Source organism: Xiphophorus maculatus, chromosome 18 (assembly GCF_002775205.1).
Source record: "Xiphophorus maculatus strain JP 163 A chromosome 18, X_maculatus-5.0-male, whole genome shotgun sequence".
In the NCBI taxonomy this organism is placed as follows: Eukaryota; Metazoa; Chordata; class Actinopteri; order Cyprinodontiformes; family Poeciliidae; genus Xiphophorus; species Xiphophorus maculatus.
In genome coordinates this window covers 30,051,740-30,067,804 of record NC_036460.1, presented here as the reverse complement: position 1 = coordinate 30,067,804, position 16,065 = coordinate 30,051,740, and the positions used below count along the sequence as shown (strand labels likewise).

The window sequence follows — 16,065 nt, the reverse complement described above, 5'->3', positions numbered from 1 at the left end:
GACCCTTCAAATTAAAATACCACCGTTTACAACTCAAGCTAACAAATTCATAGATAAATAAAAAAAAACAACAGCATTTTACTATTTACATTTTTATTATAAAGACATACAGTTATCATCCAAAGCAGGACTTCCTAAACACATTCCAGTCTTTACTTAGTGGTTACATTGTTGCAATGTAACTACAGTCCACAACAAGCAGAGAAACGAAAGCAAAGCCAGACTTTAATCTGGATGATAAACTTGGTATCGACTGGTTAAAGTGACAATGATAAAAGACATCAACACAAGAAAGTGATGTCTGGAGACATTGAAATGAGTGCTGTTTATACTAAGTACTACAGAGTTTAAGTATAAGAAGAGCTTCCTGTACTGGAGTTGAATGATCGATCATACATGCTCATAGTAAAAGGCATCAAGAGCTTTCCTGAATCTCATTTCAAAAAAAGAAAGAAAAAAAAAAACACACACGCTGCAGGCCCATTAAGTTAAAAAATAATGTTATAATTCCTAGGTAAATTACATAATTGTTAAGAGCTTAAAAAACAACAATCTGGAAAATTTCACAAAGGGTGGGTGTGAATATTCAAAACAATATTCTAATAATTAACCCATATTGTGCATGCTCAATGACAAGATACATATTTTATAAGCATTTCAAGTACTCTTTTGGCCTGTGTGTATTCATCTTCAAATACTTCACTGAGGGTCCGAGCTCGATGACCCAACAATGCCATGCTGTCGCAAAAGGTTCCTCAGAATCTGATTCTTGGATTCCCAGTTTTCCACCTATGAAAACACACAAATAAATGATCTAATTTCTTAAGATAGTATTAGAAACATGCTGACTATAAGCTAGAATTTAAGGGCAAAGACTTTAATGATGTAAGCAGAATTGATAAGTTACATCTTAGGATGACCTCTTGACCCGGTGGAGGTGGTGGGAGTCAGAAGGAATACGTATTTACATCTCTCGTTAGTTGATTTTTTATGCACAAATATTACAAGTACTTTTTTCAGTTTTTTAAAAAAATGCACTATGTTATTTTTCAATAATTTCACAGTATTTTTCTACATTCTAAATTCCACCCTTATACCTTTTGATTCTTGTATTTTTTATATATTTTTTGCATAACTCTACTTGTTTCAACATACCTGTCACTTTGTTGATGAATTTCCCTACAGAAGAACAGTAAAAGTTTGTTTTTTTTAAAATTCGGACTGCATGTAGTTGTGATTGGCCACAAGAGGTCGCCAGAGTTCAAACTTAAGCAGTCGGAATCAAATACTGATCTCATTTTTTCAGGAATGTTTGGCATATTAGGGGAATTGTAGATAAGAAAAAACAAACAAAGGGAGGAGTAAATAAAAAAAAAACCACTCTGAAATTCTGAGTTTTTTCTCAGAAATCTACTCCATATTTTGCTATCTACAATGACCCTAACACACCGTCATAGTTTGCAGACTTCCATAATTGCACACAAATTTCCTAAGAACCACTTTTCCATCTTGCTGAAGACTGGATGTCTGTCCACAACATAATAAACTACTGGATTTAAATTGCCTTCCAATCTGAACATAACAACCCTCTCTATATATTCACATTTTTTTCCTCCTAATCATGCCGATGAATCGCGTCCAAACGGTATGATTAGAAGACACCCGTTAATGTTAGACACACCGCACGCTGACGTACTTCCTGCCGTAGTAGTTGGTTGTCGACCCGCAGTCGTTCCAGAGCGCTGCTATCTTCTCCCAGCTTCATGTTGCTTTGTCTCAGCTCTTTGATGTAATCGCAGGCTTTTGAGAGGATCCCCCCTTTGCTCTGTAAAAACGCCCGAAAATGATGTGAAAAGTCGAGGCAGACCAACAGTAGTTGGTCAGTTTTTCCCGGGGTCAAAGGTTACCTGGCCTGTCTTGGTGTAGTCGATGTTACACTCTGGGATGGTCTTTGAAAGCTGAACAATCCAGTTGTTGATCTTGTCCCTGCGCCTCCGCTCCACTGTTGGAACATTGTTTTTAAAAATGGAAATTTCTTAGGAAGCTGTTGTTAAAAAAGACGCAGAAAAAAAAAGAGCTGATAATATCAAGCTGTTAGTGAAACCGTGTTTTACAATGACTGCCTCAGAGTCTAATATGAGTGTTTCCCTGCTTGTCACAGCTGGAAAGATAGAGAAAACTCTGTTCTTATTTTATCTTAAAGTGAATTAGGAATCAGCTGAAGTTAGCACCAGCAGGACAGAGGTTTGCAAAAACTGGAGTTAAAGAAATAATAGCCACCAAAGCGCTGCATCTCTAACCAACAACTAGATGAAAACCCAACAAAATCAGAGTGCGTTAAGCATGCATGCCAACCTTCGTTGTGCTGCGCTCGCCGTTTTTCATCCCTGGAGCCCCGAGGAGCTTCCTGCTTTCTACACACACAACAAATAGATTTAGTTGCTTTATTTTGGGGGGCTTTGATTTGAACCAAACGGCATTCTGATGAGTCTGGATGTTCTCACGCTATGTATGGCTGAGTGCGCGGTGCTATCGTCCTCTGACTGGATCCGGTTAAAACTTCCTGGGGTGACATCATCACATAAAGCTGACCTTTGAAATAAAACCTTACAGTCAACTGCAGAAAGCGACATCTCTTACGCTACTGCTAATTTTTCGTCCTCCTCTTTCCACAGCTTTGGACTTGGTGTTTAAGGAGGCAGTATCACAGGTTTTCCAGTCATTTAGTGCCATTTTACAGCACAATCAATATTCAGTTATATTCAGTTGTTATATAAATCAAATATGACTTAAAAGAAGTTGACATTGTAATTTAACACCTTAAAATTGGGTTAAATTAAAACTCCTCTTCATGAAACTCTGCCTTCAGGAAGTTGTCTCAATATGGCTCCTCTATTAACCTCTATACAACGTTTTTCCCAGCGTTGCGCTGAGAAGTAGCTCCTATAATGAGCTCAGGTGTTTGCTAATTGCTGCTGGCTAGTCTGAAGGAGTTGAGTGAGAGGGCTACTCCTCCTCAGAGCTGCTTGGAAACTGCAGCTCTGAGGAAGAGTTGCGTCTTGAAGGCGGAGCTAGGTCCACCCAGGCGTTTAGCACGGCTGAATGGTTGCCACGGGAGATTAAAGGATTTCTCAAACATGCATGAAAGAACACTTCAGGTATGTTTTTGATGAGGGAATAACATTATAACATAATGTAAAGCTCAATAACGTTGATTTTACATAATACTGCCACTTTAATTGTGCATAGCTTACCTGCTGGGGTGGTCTGGCCCAGCAGCGTGTCAGTAGCTTGCACTGTGGTTACCATGGTGCCAGCAGTGGCTTCTGCAATGGAAGCTGGGTAATAAGCGTACTGTGCCTCAGCGCTGCCGTCCCCTTCCAGCCCTTCTGGCTGAGAGATGACCGCCTAAAACCACATATTAAAGACCAACGGTCACTGAATGGACGATGCGCATTTTAATGCCAGTGAAGATGCAAAACATTTTCAGCTGAATTTGTTTCGTTTTTACAACTAGTGTATATTTTAGGGCGTCAATCTATTGTTCAATAAGGTTGGAAACTGTATGTGCTGCTGATACTGCTCTACAGCCAGAGGGCGCTATTCCTACCTGTGTGACAGTCTGTGTGGTTGCTGGGAAACCAGCGACCAGACCGACAGCCGCAGCTCCGTCTGTCTGGGCCTCCAGCTGGCCATCTGACACCTGGATCACTCTGTAGGTCACCTGCAACCCAACGGGGAGCCGTCAGAGCCCGCGCGCTCTTTACCACCGCTTCACATTATGAATGTCCAGCTTCACACATCAGCCACACTAATCCGACATGTCACGTAAGTATTGTGTGAAAGATGTTACTTTCCAACAAATATTTCCGTCTCCATCGTACCTGCCCACCAGCTCCTTCTGTCTTGAAGACTTGATACTTGATCTGTGGGTCTGTGAAGGTGGCGGCAGACTGAATGGCAGCGATGGCGGCCGGATCTTCTGCTGTAGCTACAGAGCCTAGACAACCCACCAATTAAAAGGTTAAGAAGATGGAGAGAAAAAAAGCGAGATGAGAAAATGTGTTTTCATTTAGTTGCATAATAATTATGCACAGTAATAGTTGCCCATATTGTCCTAAGGATACCTTCTTGAGGTGGACGAACAGAGAGCTGTAGTTGGTGATTCATAAAACCAATCCAAAATAATCCTTTCCAAATAATTGTGCATAAATTATAAATTAATAATTTGTACAGAGTTTTCGTTGTGCTCTTTACTCTCCTCTGCTGGTAACACTGTTTTGGAGCTCACTCTTTAAAAGTACTAAAAACTCTCTGAGATGCTGGAACATGTTTCATCGTAACCAAAACCTCATCCTGATGTTCTTGATCCTGATGTTTGTGATGATCTGACAAGCTGTTCATCCAACCCCAACGTGCACGTAAGGTAGTTTTGATGCAAACGCGACGCCTGCAGTCCTCTTATCTTTGGAGGTAGCCACCGCTAACAGAAGACAATGATTTCAAGCAAACCTGCACCTCCTTTGTGTCAACCTGCTGCTTCGAACGGCAGAATCCTTTCAGCTGGACTCTCTGAAAGCTTCATTTGTGTGGATGGTATGAACAACAGTCCTGAGCAAAAGCTGAGACTGATGTTTGCTGTGCTGCTTTAGGGATGGATCTCGGATCAGAGATTCTTAGATCTTTTACGGTCTACTAAAGTTCAATAACAAACATCTGAATGGTTTGAACAGCTCAAGGCTTTTCTTTCAGCGCGCCCATTTACAGCGTCGACTATTTTCAGGTCATTTATCCTGGCATACTGGCACTCTGAATCAAGTCCTGATTGATGCTGACCAATGCTTGCCTCATCAGAACTTGGAAGTTGCCACATTTCTTTTGTCTGCGTGCTTTATGAGGTGTGAGACGTGGTTCGTAATGTTTTGAGTCCTGAGCAACTTAGGGAACAAATCGTCTTCAGTACCAAACAGTTCCTGGATCGTTGGGCAAAGTTGCTCTTCGATGATGTTTATATTTCAGTTACGGTATCTTGAAGGTAAACTGTGAGTCAGCCCACTTCCCTCGAAAAGAAGCAATCCCACATGTGAACGTTCTCACGCTGCTTCGCTGACTACATGACACAACTGTGTTCACCTTTCCTTCTCCGGACTTTTCTTTTTACAGATATCGTCCAGTCCACACACTTCCTGCAGACTTTCTGTCTGTTCTGTCACTGCATAAGTCCCCTTCTCACTGTGTGTGTGTGTGCGTGTGCATGTGTGTGTGTTGAAACACAGAAACCTGCCTGCTGCTGTTCTTGAGCAAGCTCTGCACTGGTGGCAACTCACGTCTGAATCGAACAGTTAGGTTTTTAGTAGGATTTTAGAGAACTTCATATGTCACTATACAAACTGAAGCAGTATAATTTCTATCAGCAACAACAAAAAAAGACATGTCTGTACTGAAGACATGTTTTGTCTTCATTACTGAGATTTTTTTTTAAAGATAATAAACCACTTATAATGAGTATGAATTTAGTGACCTTCATAGGAAATAAAATGCTATTCCACATTTGTCACTGCCAGTTGTTTTGGTCATGACTAGTCTAGAAAGACTAAAGGAAAATGTTCTGATCACAATTGAAATATGGCACAAAGCAGTAAACAATGCGCGTTGACTAATGAAAACACAAGTACATGTCTAATGTATCCTCTCTTATTAAAAGCAATAGATCTAACAACCACTACACATATAGTAAAATTCTATAAAAGGTGAAGGTGTCTCAGAAAGCTTGAATTTACCTTCCTCGTTAACAGTGGCGTTCCCGTCCGGCTCCGGGCTTTTCTGTTGGCTGCACGTCCCAAAAACACAAGAACGGAGGTTGTTTTGTGGCTAAATAAACTAAGACTGTATTTTAAATGTTTGACTGTTCACTTTTTTTTCCTTATTGTTATCTGGCACAAAACAGCACGAATAGACTACCATCCCACTCACCTCTTCATTTCAGCCGAGGGGTTAGGACGGGCAGACCCGTCTCACTCGCTCCGACAGCCAGGCTGTAGAGATCAAATGACGATAAACAAAACCATAGAGGAACTTCCTTTAAAAGCTGGAACACTGATGACCCAGATAATGGCTCATCTCCGGGAGACTGAACCTGAAACGGCTGTTAGCGTTAGCTATGGCTGGAAACGATAGGCGAGCCGCAGCAACCGTTTCCATGGGAGATGACGGAAACACACCGACTGAGGTTTCCAAAATAAAACAAGGAATTACATATAATACTAGCTTACGAATGCGTCAGAGATGCGACGAATATAAGATATTCAGATGAGTGGGTTTTAGTTCGTGTCAGAATAAGCGATCTGCTTCGTTTATTTATTTTATTGACTTCACAGAGTTTTGTTCGATGTGACTATAGCTAAAGTTTTAATTTGGAAGTTTCACAGGAAGTAAAAAGGTTTCACCGAGGCGAACCGAGACACAGCTAACACTTAACTACTCGGCCAAGAGTTTTTTTTTTTTTTTTTTACAGATGTTTCATAAAGAACCTTAGCTTCTCTTTGCTTTGCAGGGCGGCATTGCTAACCACAGTAAACAGCATTTGGTTTAAATGATGAAGACGTTGCTGAATGTGGCGATTTTAAGACGGACTGCACAAGATGTACTTACGCTGCCCTGGACCCTCATCACGGTTCCGTGATTGGATGTACGCATGCGCGACAAGAAAGTTCCAGATTAATTTAACAAATACGGGTTGACATCTGGTGACATCTAAACTATACAGCAATGCATAAGAATCCCGTCAGTAAATGGGAGTTGCGTTCTGATACTCTTTTGAGTGAAAAATTCAAAAGAAAAATTCCCCGAATTTTATGTCCGGTGATAAAAAGTGGATTGTTGCTTATCAAAATAAAGCACAATGGTCGGTTTCTGATTGGTGTTTCGAGACATGAAATAGTCAAGAATTGTTTTTTAAATAATTTTGAAGTTGCTTAGCCCCTAATTTAACATGATAAAAGCTATTATACTTTATGAAGAGCAATATTTGTAATAATAAAATGGCAAAGTGTAAGACATTCGGCTGAAGTTCAAGGTAATAACAGCTAACATGACGCATGTTAAATAAAACCATCAAAGCCGAGAGGAGTCGCTGTTGAGCTCAGATATAAAGAAACTTTTTTGTTGTAATTTTTCGCCAAAATTGCCATTTACATTACTGAATAAGCCTACAACACAAGAAAATGTTAGTAAAAATATCAATAAAAATTCTTACAACAATTGTTCCCGCGTTCTAGCCCTGTTTACCACTCTTAGAAATTGACATTGAACCGTCCACGGACAAGCTGGTTTTACTTCTACAGCAAATATTTGAGGGAGTTAAAATAAAGAATTGAATCAGTGCCCTTACTGAGAGAAACATCTAGGATTTTGTTACAGTTTCGAAACATGTCGGCTGGTATAAAGACGCCCAAAACGCTGGACAGCGCCCGTGGTTTGATCCCGGTTAGGGGAGGGACAACATTTCCGCATAGTGTTGAACGAAGTAACCACTGAGCTAACCCAGCGCGGCTGTCACAGCAGGGAATTTCCTTTATGAATGAAAGCGTTATAATATTTGTCGTTACATGTGAGTGACAACTAGTCACATTTATTCATTTACAATTACTGGAGGAATGTTTTGAACGAAAAGAGCATATTTACTTCACTATATTTAAAACTTATTTTTGAAATATTGCCATTCTTTCCAGAAATTCTGTTTTAACATATCTTGTTGTTATGTAAATGCAATGAAACCCGCTTATGTTCTGCATAAAAACTTAATTTTAAAAAGTAATTTGAACAGAAAATAGTTGGGAACTGGGGTTTTGGCCTTTGTGGGGAGTTCTTTTCTGTCTGCTGCCTTCTCATAGTCTACCACCAGATGGAGCCAGGAGATTGTTCACCTGGAGGGCGGTCCAGGTGTTTGGATTCCATACACCTGCAAGAAATCTGCCTCATCAACTTGGAATATAAGAAGAGTCAGTTGACAGCACTTTAGCGCCTGAGTGTTTGCCTGTTATGGTACTCTGTGCCTCTCTGTGTTTGCCTGTTATGGTACTCTGTGCCTCACTGAGCCTCTCTGAGCCTCTCTGAACCTACTAGGCTCTGTGGTTTCCCAGATTGTTTCAAGTTACATTTACCTGTTGATCTCATTGCAGTTTTCCCCTCATGATGCCTTGGATTTTACTCATTGTGCTGCCTCAGTCCTTCATCTTCACGCCTGCAAGTTCCTCAAGAAGACTCTCTGGTCTCTCCAACCACTGCTGCCGATGAACCGCTCCTCCTTCCACTAACCGTGGACTCACTGTCTGCCCTCCTACGCACGCCCCGACTATCCGCTCACAGCGATCACGCTGCTCCATCAAGCATCTGAACCTGGACCACTTCGTGCTCCGCCCACAAAGGTACCAAGCCCCAGTGACTACAGTGTTCTGCCCCACCTGTGGATTCTCAGTAAACACAATTTCACCATCCCGCCTTGTACTGTTCAAGCCGACAACTGTTTTTACCTGCCTCCAGTGCTTCAGTGAACCCTGTCCACCAGCCCCAGGACAAGAAACGCACATTTATTCAGATCATCATCTGTTCAAAATAAACTTTATGGTTTTTTTGTCTCCCCCCACCCCCTCATTCTCCTGAATGTGTTCTGTATGTGGGTCGCACGTTTGGCTCCCGACATGACAAAAACAGTTGCATATAACCAGCAACATCAAAATTCCATTCTGTAGAGTGCAGGTCTGGACATCACCTCTAGCCCAGACATTCACTCTCTGTCTTCTCTTCTCTTCCTCCTTCTCATATGTCTTGTCAAGTGACATCATTGTATAATTTGTTCTTACCTTTCAGTTTTGAAGTTATGAGAACATGTCATTATAGTTTTAGTTCTGTAGGACTAACTTTATTTAGTCTAGGTTTCAGCAGGAAAACGGTTGCTAACAAACATTGTCAATGTTAACATGGACAATGGTCAAATTCACCTGGACAGCTTCAAAATGAATTTATTCAGTACATAATGCATTCTTAATTTACTGGCTTGGTTGATTTATTACTAGTTTATTTGCCTAAAGACAAAGGATTAAATGTTTCAATCTACTGAACTACAGGGACACAAACGGGTATTTTGTCAAGTTATGTTTTGTGCTTTTATTGATTCAAGAAGTTTTTCATGGGAAAGTTGAGACACAAATGTTAATACAGGAAGGTCAATGCATGTGTTAGAAAAGAAAACAAAAAAACCTTACTCATCCTTTTTCACATTGTGTTACGACCACAATTCTACATTTTAATGGGATTTTATGGGCAAAACACAAAATGGTTCATTTTGAACTGGAGGAAAAAAGATGGATAGTGCAAGTGTGGTGTGCAGATAACCCCTCCTGACTCCTTCCATAAAGATATTACTTTGTACAACTAACTTTTCTTTTTCCTTTTTTTTTTTACATCAACAAGTCTTTAGGGCTCTGCTATTTCAAGCACAGTCAGGTTCGAGTGCATTTCAATTCTGGCCACATATTTTCTGCTGAAATTAGGTCTGGACTTTGACTAGGGCATTATAGCTTAAGAATACTCTGAACTAAACCGTTCCATTGTAGCTCTGACTGAGGGTTGTCATCATATGGCAAGATGAACTACACTAGTCTCTAGTTTTTGCAGGTTCTAATGTGTTTTCTCCTTAAATTCCTCTGTCTTTAGAGCCATCAACTCTGATCTGTTTCGGAAAGAGCAGGAGCTTTTAAAGAGACAGAGTTCCAATTTCAAGGCGTTAAATTAGGAAGCAAAATTTCTTTTAAGTCATATTTGATTAATTTACTTTATAACTGAAGGTAACATAATTACTTGATTGTGCTATAAAACCTCACTATATGCCTGGAAAATACATAATACTGCCTCTTTAAGGGATTTTTCTGGCTATAGTGACCTTTATATGAGAGAGACAGAGAGAGAGAGAGAAAATGAACACACACAACCAAATTGAAAGCAAGTGAAGAAAAATATATCAAATCTGCCACAGTCTGTCCTTCATGTCAACCATCTGTCTGTCTCAAGGACTCCCCACAGAGGCAGAACAATCAGCGGCCACAGGAAGGTTGGAGTCTGGTAAAGCTGCAGGCCTGGGGTTCCAGAACAGATCTTCAGTTTGTCTTTGGGAGAGACAGAAAGTAAAGAAGACCCAGGTTATGTATGTCTGATCAGTTCTACAGAAGTTACAAATTACAGATGACTGCACTGTAAAACCATGTGGACAAATGAGAAACCGTTATTAATACTGCTGAGGCGAGGCACTGATGGGCATCTTGCTTATTGGTAGGTATCAAAACTGTGCTTTACATTTTAAAAATAGTTCATATTTTAACGTTGCACTCTTTCTAGAAGTTATAAATAGCAAGTAAGCTAACATAAAAGCAGCTACGATGTGTAATCACTCAATGTTAGATGAGGTTCACTAACTGTCTAGGCGACATGTCAAGCCAGTGAGTTAGCAATTTCCACTTTTCACTTTACATAGTGTGACATTTCAGCTGTATGTTAGTACATGGAGTCCATGGGCTCTGGTGAGGGATTTACACCAGCAGCGACGGTGTAAATCGGGTTGGGAGAAGAGCACGCCATGTCCGTGGAGCATCAGACAGAGCAGGTGGGAGACGGGTCAGAGGTCGCGGAGTCTGTCCAACTCCTGACCATCTCAGCAGAGAACATGGCGTGTGGAGAATATAAGATCAGAGTTTGCTGCTTTTGAACATGTAAGTTAGCTCGGTTTCATTTATTCCCTTTGCACATCGTAAGTTGTATTTACATTTTATTTTATGTAGCACAACGTCAGCTGTTGAAAATGAGCTTCAGCAACAATTTTTATCTGTCACTAGGAGGACATTCAGCAGTTGAATTTACAGCAGACACAACAAGTGTTGGAAGCAACGTTTGGAACGGGAACCAGGCCTGATTTTTGAGGTACTCAGCTTCTCCATCATCACCTCCTGTCCCCAGCCAACCATCCTGGTGCATCTACCGGAGCTGCAGAGAGAGGCCTTACACGGTCATGAATGACAGAGCAAAGACACGCCTCCAGGCTCTGATTGGTTGCTTCTGTTCTGGAGCTGTGTATTTTTCTAAGTGCTACTAGGGGCTCAGAAAGGGCCCGGGGGACTTGTTCTTTTTTCAAATATTATCTCTCTCATCTTCTATTTTCAAGACATGGTGAGATTCTTCACATATGTGAAAATAAAATATTTTCAAAAAAGTTATTACATACTTTAATGCAAATCGTCCTCACCAAGACCAAGTTACAAAACAAGTCATTTTATCTTGTTGATGCATAACACTGGTCTACAGCCAGAAAATTGTCTGGGGCTTTCCAACAGTTTTAGGGTCATTTTGATGAGCTGAATCCAAAAATCACATTAGTTTTGCTCAACCAGGTCAACTGAACTATGGAGCAACATGAGCATCAAAATGCAGGACTTGTTCCCACATCTGGATCAGTTTCCTGAGAATCTGAGATCAATGAGTGATGAGCAGGAGGAGAGATTCCATCAGGACAGGAAAGAGACGGAGAATTTTACACAATGAAGATGTCATAATCAATTCACATGTACCAGTGATTATTATTCAATTTACAGAAATCCAAGTTTGTAACATTTAATTAATACACTCTGTTAAAAAACTTTTTTTTTTCTCCTTAAACCTTTTTGGATGAGAAATATTAACAGATATGGACTGATGATGTCACAAAAATGTCATCAATTTAATCAGAAGATCAGATGTCTCTAAATCAGATTAGAATAAAAACCTGAGCTGCTTGAGAAAAATGGATGTCAGTTTTGGATTCAGGGGTGCAAAATAGTCCCAATTCAGTTGGATAAAAGATATTTTTTTTGTAACCCGGTGTAATATTTGCTTAAATAGCTCAACATCATTTTGTGCAGAACTATAACATGGAATTAATGTCAAATACTAACCATTTATGTCCTTTGAATTGGGGTCTATCAGCACTGTTTTATTTTCCGTTCTCTTCTTTCTTTTCAGTATGCAGGTGTAGTTGATGACACTGGTTGGCAGCTGCGGGTCGGTGAACTCGCATGAACTGTCAGAGAACCCTCCCAGGTGAGTCCCATTTGAGTAGAAGTCACAGCTGAAGGATGGAGAGTTCTTGCATTCAGCATAATAACACTTCAACCTTCAAAAGAATAATAATTAAAAAAACAAAAAACAAATCATTTGAGAATATTTATAATTCAATGTCATTATTAAGTGTCAAGAGCGAATTCCAACCTGACAGTGTTGTTCTTGGAGCAGACAGAGAATACGCCAAAATCCCCTTGCTTTTGGGAAGAGACTGAAACTAGAGTCAGATGGCTAGTTGTCATAATGTCAGAAATATCAACCAACTTTCAGCCAACAGCTCAATACAGCTAGATTCACAACATATGCTCTCTCCTAATTGCTTTGTCAAAAGCATTTTTAGACCACAAGTTATGGGGAAAGTTGCTTTTTGTGGAAATTGGGTTCGGATAAGAGACCATGAGCTGTCAAAATCCCATCGGTCGTGGTTAAAAGGGCAGTATTATGTGCGTTTTGTATGGCTGAATAGTTGCCAGGGGAGATAACAGGATTTCTGAAACATGCATACAAGAATCAAGGCAACACTCCATGTATGGTTTTGATGAGGGGATAACAGTATGGCATGATGCAAAGCTAAAAAAAAAAAAAGAAGAAGTCAATTTTACATAATACTGCCCCTTTCACTCTCTTTGTTTTAATAAAACAGTGATCAATATGTAAGCTCGTGGAGACATTTTTAAAAGACACCGGTCTTCAAAAGAGAATAATGGAGCTGATGAATACTTTTTAATAATAAAAGGGGTTATAATAGGAATCCAGTGGACAAAGGTTAAAATTGGGGAAATATGAGCGCTATGTTTAAGTTCTATCAGAACTCCTGCTGCAGGATTTTGGATCAGCTGAAGGCTTTTAGCTTCATTTTCCTGACAATAAAGACTTACAGCAGTCCAGCCATGACGTATCGAATGCATGAACTAGTTTTCCAGCGTCCCCCCCAAACAGGATATTTTCTAATTTTGGCAGTATTCTGTAGGTGAACAGCTCTGAACTAAGCAGTTTATTTGTCTCTTGTTCAGAGGCAATTTCTTTTTGTGTAAATTAAAAAAAGAGGAAACTTAGCTATGTTGTCAAAACATTCCTGTAAGCCTGCTTAACTGATTGAGGTAATCTGTTTGTATGATTAGATATCATCAGCATTCCAGTGGGAATTTATCATACGCTGTTGAATAATTATACCAATAGGAAACATTTACAGCCAAGAGAATTGCTCCAATCACAGAGCCTTGTGGTACTCCACATGTAACCCTGGAGTGTGAAGATTTATCGTTGACATGAACAAAGTGGAATCTGTCGGACGGACTGGACTTAAACGGGCCTGGTGCTGTTCCCTTGATACCTTCAACACATTCGAGCCGTTCTCAGAGAATATTGTGGTCAGCTGTGCAAAAAAGCAGCACTTAGATCGAGTAAGACAAGAACCAACACAAGTACATTATCTGTGGCCAAGAGAATATTAGTAGTGACTTTCATCAGTGCTGTTCATGAGCTTCAAATCAATCAATCAAGTTTGTTTGTGTGGCATATTTCAGCAACAAGGCAGGTCAAAGTGCTTTACATCATGAAAAACAGATCACTAGGACCTGTTTCTCCTGATGACATAAATAAGGATGGTCACATACCTATGTAGCAACTAGTTTTTAAAAAAAAGAAATTTAGAAAGGAAAGCATGATTAGATATAAATATGTAATTTAGAGAGAAGGTTTCTGTGAGCCAAAATAAATCATTTTGATTATCACAAACCTAAGTATTTGTTTTGTTGGACTGACAGAAAAAAAATCCAACTGGTCCAGCATATGATGATATAAATATTATTTGGGGGCTGTGTTTTTACTTTAACAGAAAAAAAATTCTATTTTTGTAGGCTATAAATGCTTTGAATTTAAAAGGTGTGGACCCCTGTGAGCTGACCAAAAACAAACTGAAAGGAAATCTGTTAGATCACCTGAAACAAACAAAACCATTCTCCACATCTGAAAGATCTGAAGATGTTTTACAAGAAGAATGAACACAACGGCAAAGACGCTGACAGATCTTTACTAAAGCAGTCTGAATGCTGACATTTTACCCCAAAATGTTTCAACAAATTGTCATTGTAAGGGTGTACATACTTTAAGAACAGAGTTAGAGTTTTTGTCGTACTTGGTACATTTATCTTTTTTCTTACTATAAGCTGCACATGGATATTTCTCTTATTAAAAGAGAATTCTTTTTTAATTTTATTTCATTTTTTATTTATCTGGCTTCCTTATTGCAAAACACAAAATCACGGATGTTTCCCACAAATGTATGCACAACATGTATCGTATATCATATGCCATGTTTCATATAATCACATCAGATAAAACGCATTATAACTAACCAGAAATGTAAGAAGAAAAGTAAACATGAACACAGGGAACAGATGAGCGTTTCTCATTTCTGGTCCTCAGCTGTCACAAGTTTTAGCTGTTTCTCTTCTGCCACACGTCGGACTTGAACAAGTGGGTAATTAACAGCCTTGTGCAGCACTTGACGGCTACGAAGGAGGTCCTGCGATCATTTGGATCAGAGAGCACATCCAAAACACACAAGGTAATGGTCCCTGCAGACGGGAATTTGAGAAACACTGGAATAGAGCCCCGGACTAACAGTGATATAATCAAATCTGGGAATAAACCGATTAGAGCTGGTTGTGGTGAATGATGAGTTGGGTATACACAACAGCAGCAGCCATGGAAATTCTATTAGAATTGTCATGATTCCCTAAAGCAGAAACCCGAGGCTCCTGTGATTTTTAGCCTCGCAGACAAACATTTTGGTATAAAAAAACCACATAAATACAGAATTCAAGCACATAACTGATAGTTATTGTTTGTTTTAGCGTGACCGAAGCAGACTTACCGATGAGGAGGAAAAGCAGAAACAGAGAGTTGACCATTCGCCTGATCTGTAACATTTGACAGAAAGACAACAAACCTTGTGATGTCGCAGACAGAAACACATAAATAGATGGCATATTGACATATCTAAGACATTTAGCAAGATGCTCCATGCTTTTCTAATATACAAATATTTGGGTCTCGTTCACAGTTTAACCTGGTAAAGCACAGAAAATGCTCAGACACACTCCAAGAACAGTTTTAGAAGCCTGTGAAAACCTATGAAAGCACCGGATAAGAGAAAACGTGCACCGTTCCTGCATCCCAACTGGGGAATCTGTAAAAACAATTAGTTTTGTACAACACTTCTCACTGTGGAGCAACAGGTGTCATGGAGCCCCCGTGGTACTGATCAAGTACAAATGAGAAATGTAGCCGATTTTCAGTCTTACCATGGTTCCTTTTCTTCTTTTTTTGTCCTGAGGGTCACAGCTATGGAGGAAATACAAGAATCAGTGTAAAGGGTGGGGCTGGACATGATGAGATAAACAGCTGGATTGGAGCCAGATGGGAGGTCTGTGGAATAAAAATGACTCTGAGTGCTGTACTGTACATCACATACTGTCTGCATCTGAGTGCATTTGGGGATTTCAAAAGTAAGACGTACGAGAGTTTTGGTTTTGTATTGACAGTATTTTCAATTTGCAACACAAACCATTCAAATTTTAGCTGCTGTGAAAGAAAAAAAATATTCTAAAAGCAATAATGTAGAACAATATTATTAATTTACCCTTCATCAAAATTTGTAACTCTGACTATTTTTTTTGGTTTTCCCATATTAACATAGTTGATATATTAATCATGATTAATTTGATTAATCACAATCAATCAAAAAATTAAACAATTTTTGAAATAATTTAGTACTTGATTGTTAATTGGAGTATGCGAAAGCCATTTGCTGACAAAAGCAACATATTCAGAGGAATAATTAAGCCAAAATTCTTTAAAAAAGGTTGTATTTGCGTGCTGATGGGGAGATGGAACCTGTTGGAGTCTGCAAAAGGC

General features: G+C 39.6%; 1 protein-coding gene and 1 long non-coding RNA gene across 3 annotated transcripts; one reads left to right on the top strand and one right to left on the bottom strand.

Annotated features, from left to right (window-relative positions):
• Positions 1–76: 76 nt before the first annotated feature.
• Positions 77–7,453, bottom strand: usf1 (upstream transcription factor 1). Of its 2 annotated transcripts, none has more exons than XM_023351766.1 (11): positions 7,391–7,453; positions 5,974–6,035; positions 5,781–5,830; positions 3,885–4,000; positions 3,611–3,724; positions 3,255–3,408; positions 2,505–2,592; positions 2,356–2,414; positions 1,908–2,002; positions 1,697–1,825; positions 77–789 (listed from the first exon to the last, which is right to left on the bottom strand). In XM_023351766.1, the coding sequence occupies exons 2-11, from the start codon at positions 5,979–5,981 to the stop codon at positions 700–702; spliced, it is 903 nt and encodes a 300-aa protein (XP_023207534.1). In that variant the 5' UTR covers positions 5,982–6,035; positions 7,391–7,453; the 3' UTR covers positions 77–699. The 2 variants fall into 2 exon arrangements, with proteins under 2 accessions (XP_023207534.1, XP_005816342.1); XM_005816285.3 differs by lacking the exon at positions 7,391–7,453 and adding an exon at positions 6,652–7,249.
• A 446-nt stretch (positions 7,454–7,899) lies between these two features.
• On the top strand, positions 7,900–10,144 carry LOC111612038. Its single transcript, XR_002754370.1, has 3 exons — positions 7,900–8,000; positions 8,181–8,426; positions 10,069–10,144. It is a non-coding gene; the product is annotated as an uncharacterized LOC111612038 (long non-coding RNA).
• The last annotated feature ends 5,921 nt before the right edge of the window (positions 10,145–16,065 follow it).

Coding starts and splice junctions, on each gene's coding strand:
- usf1 (XM_023351766.1), bottom strand. Junction 2,003..2,355: donor GCGAGCGCAGCACAACGAAG/GTTGGCATGCAT, acceptor ATGTTCCAACAG/TGGAGCGGAGGCGCAGGGAC. Junction 1,826..1,907: donor ACTACACCAAGACAGGCCAG/GTAACCTTTGAC, acceptor GCGTTTTTACAG/AGCAAAGGGGGGATCCTCTC.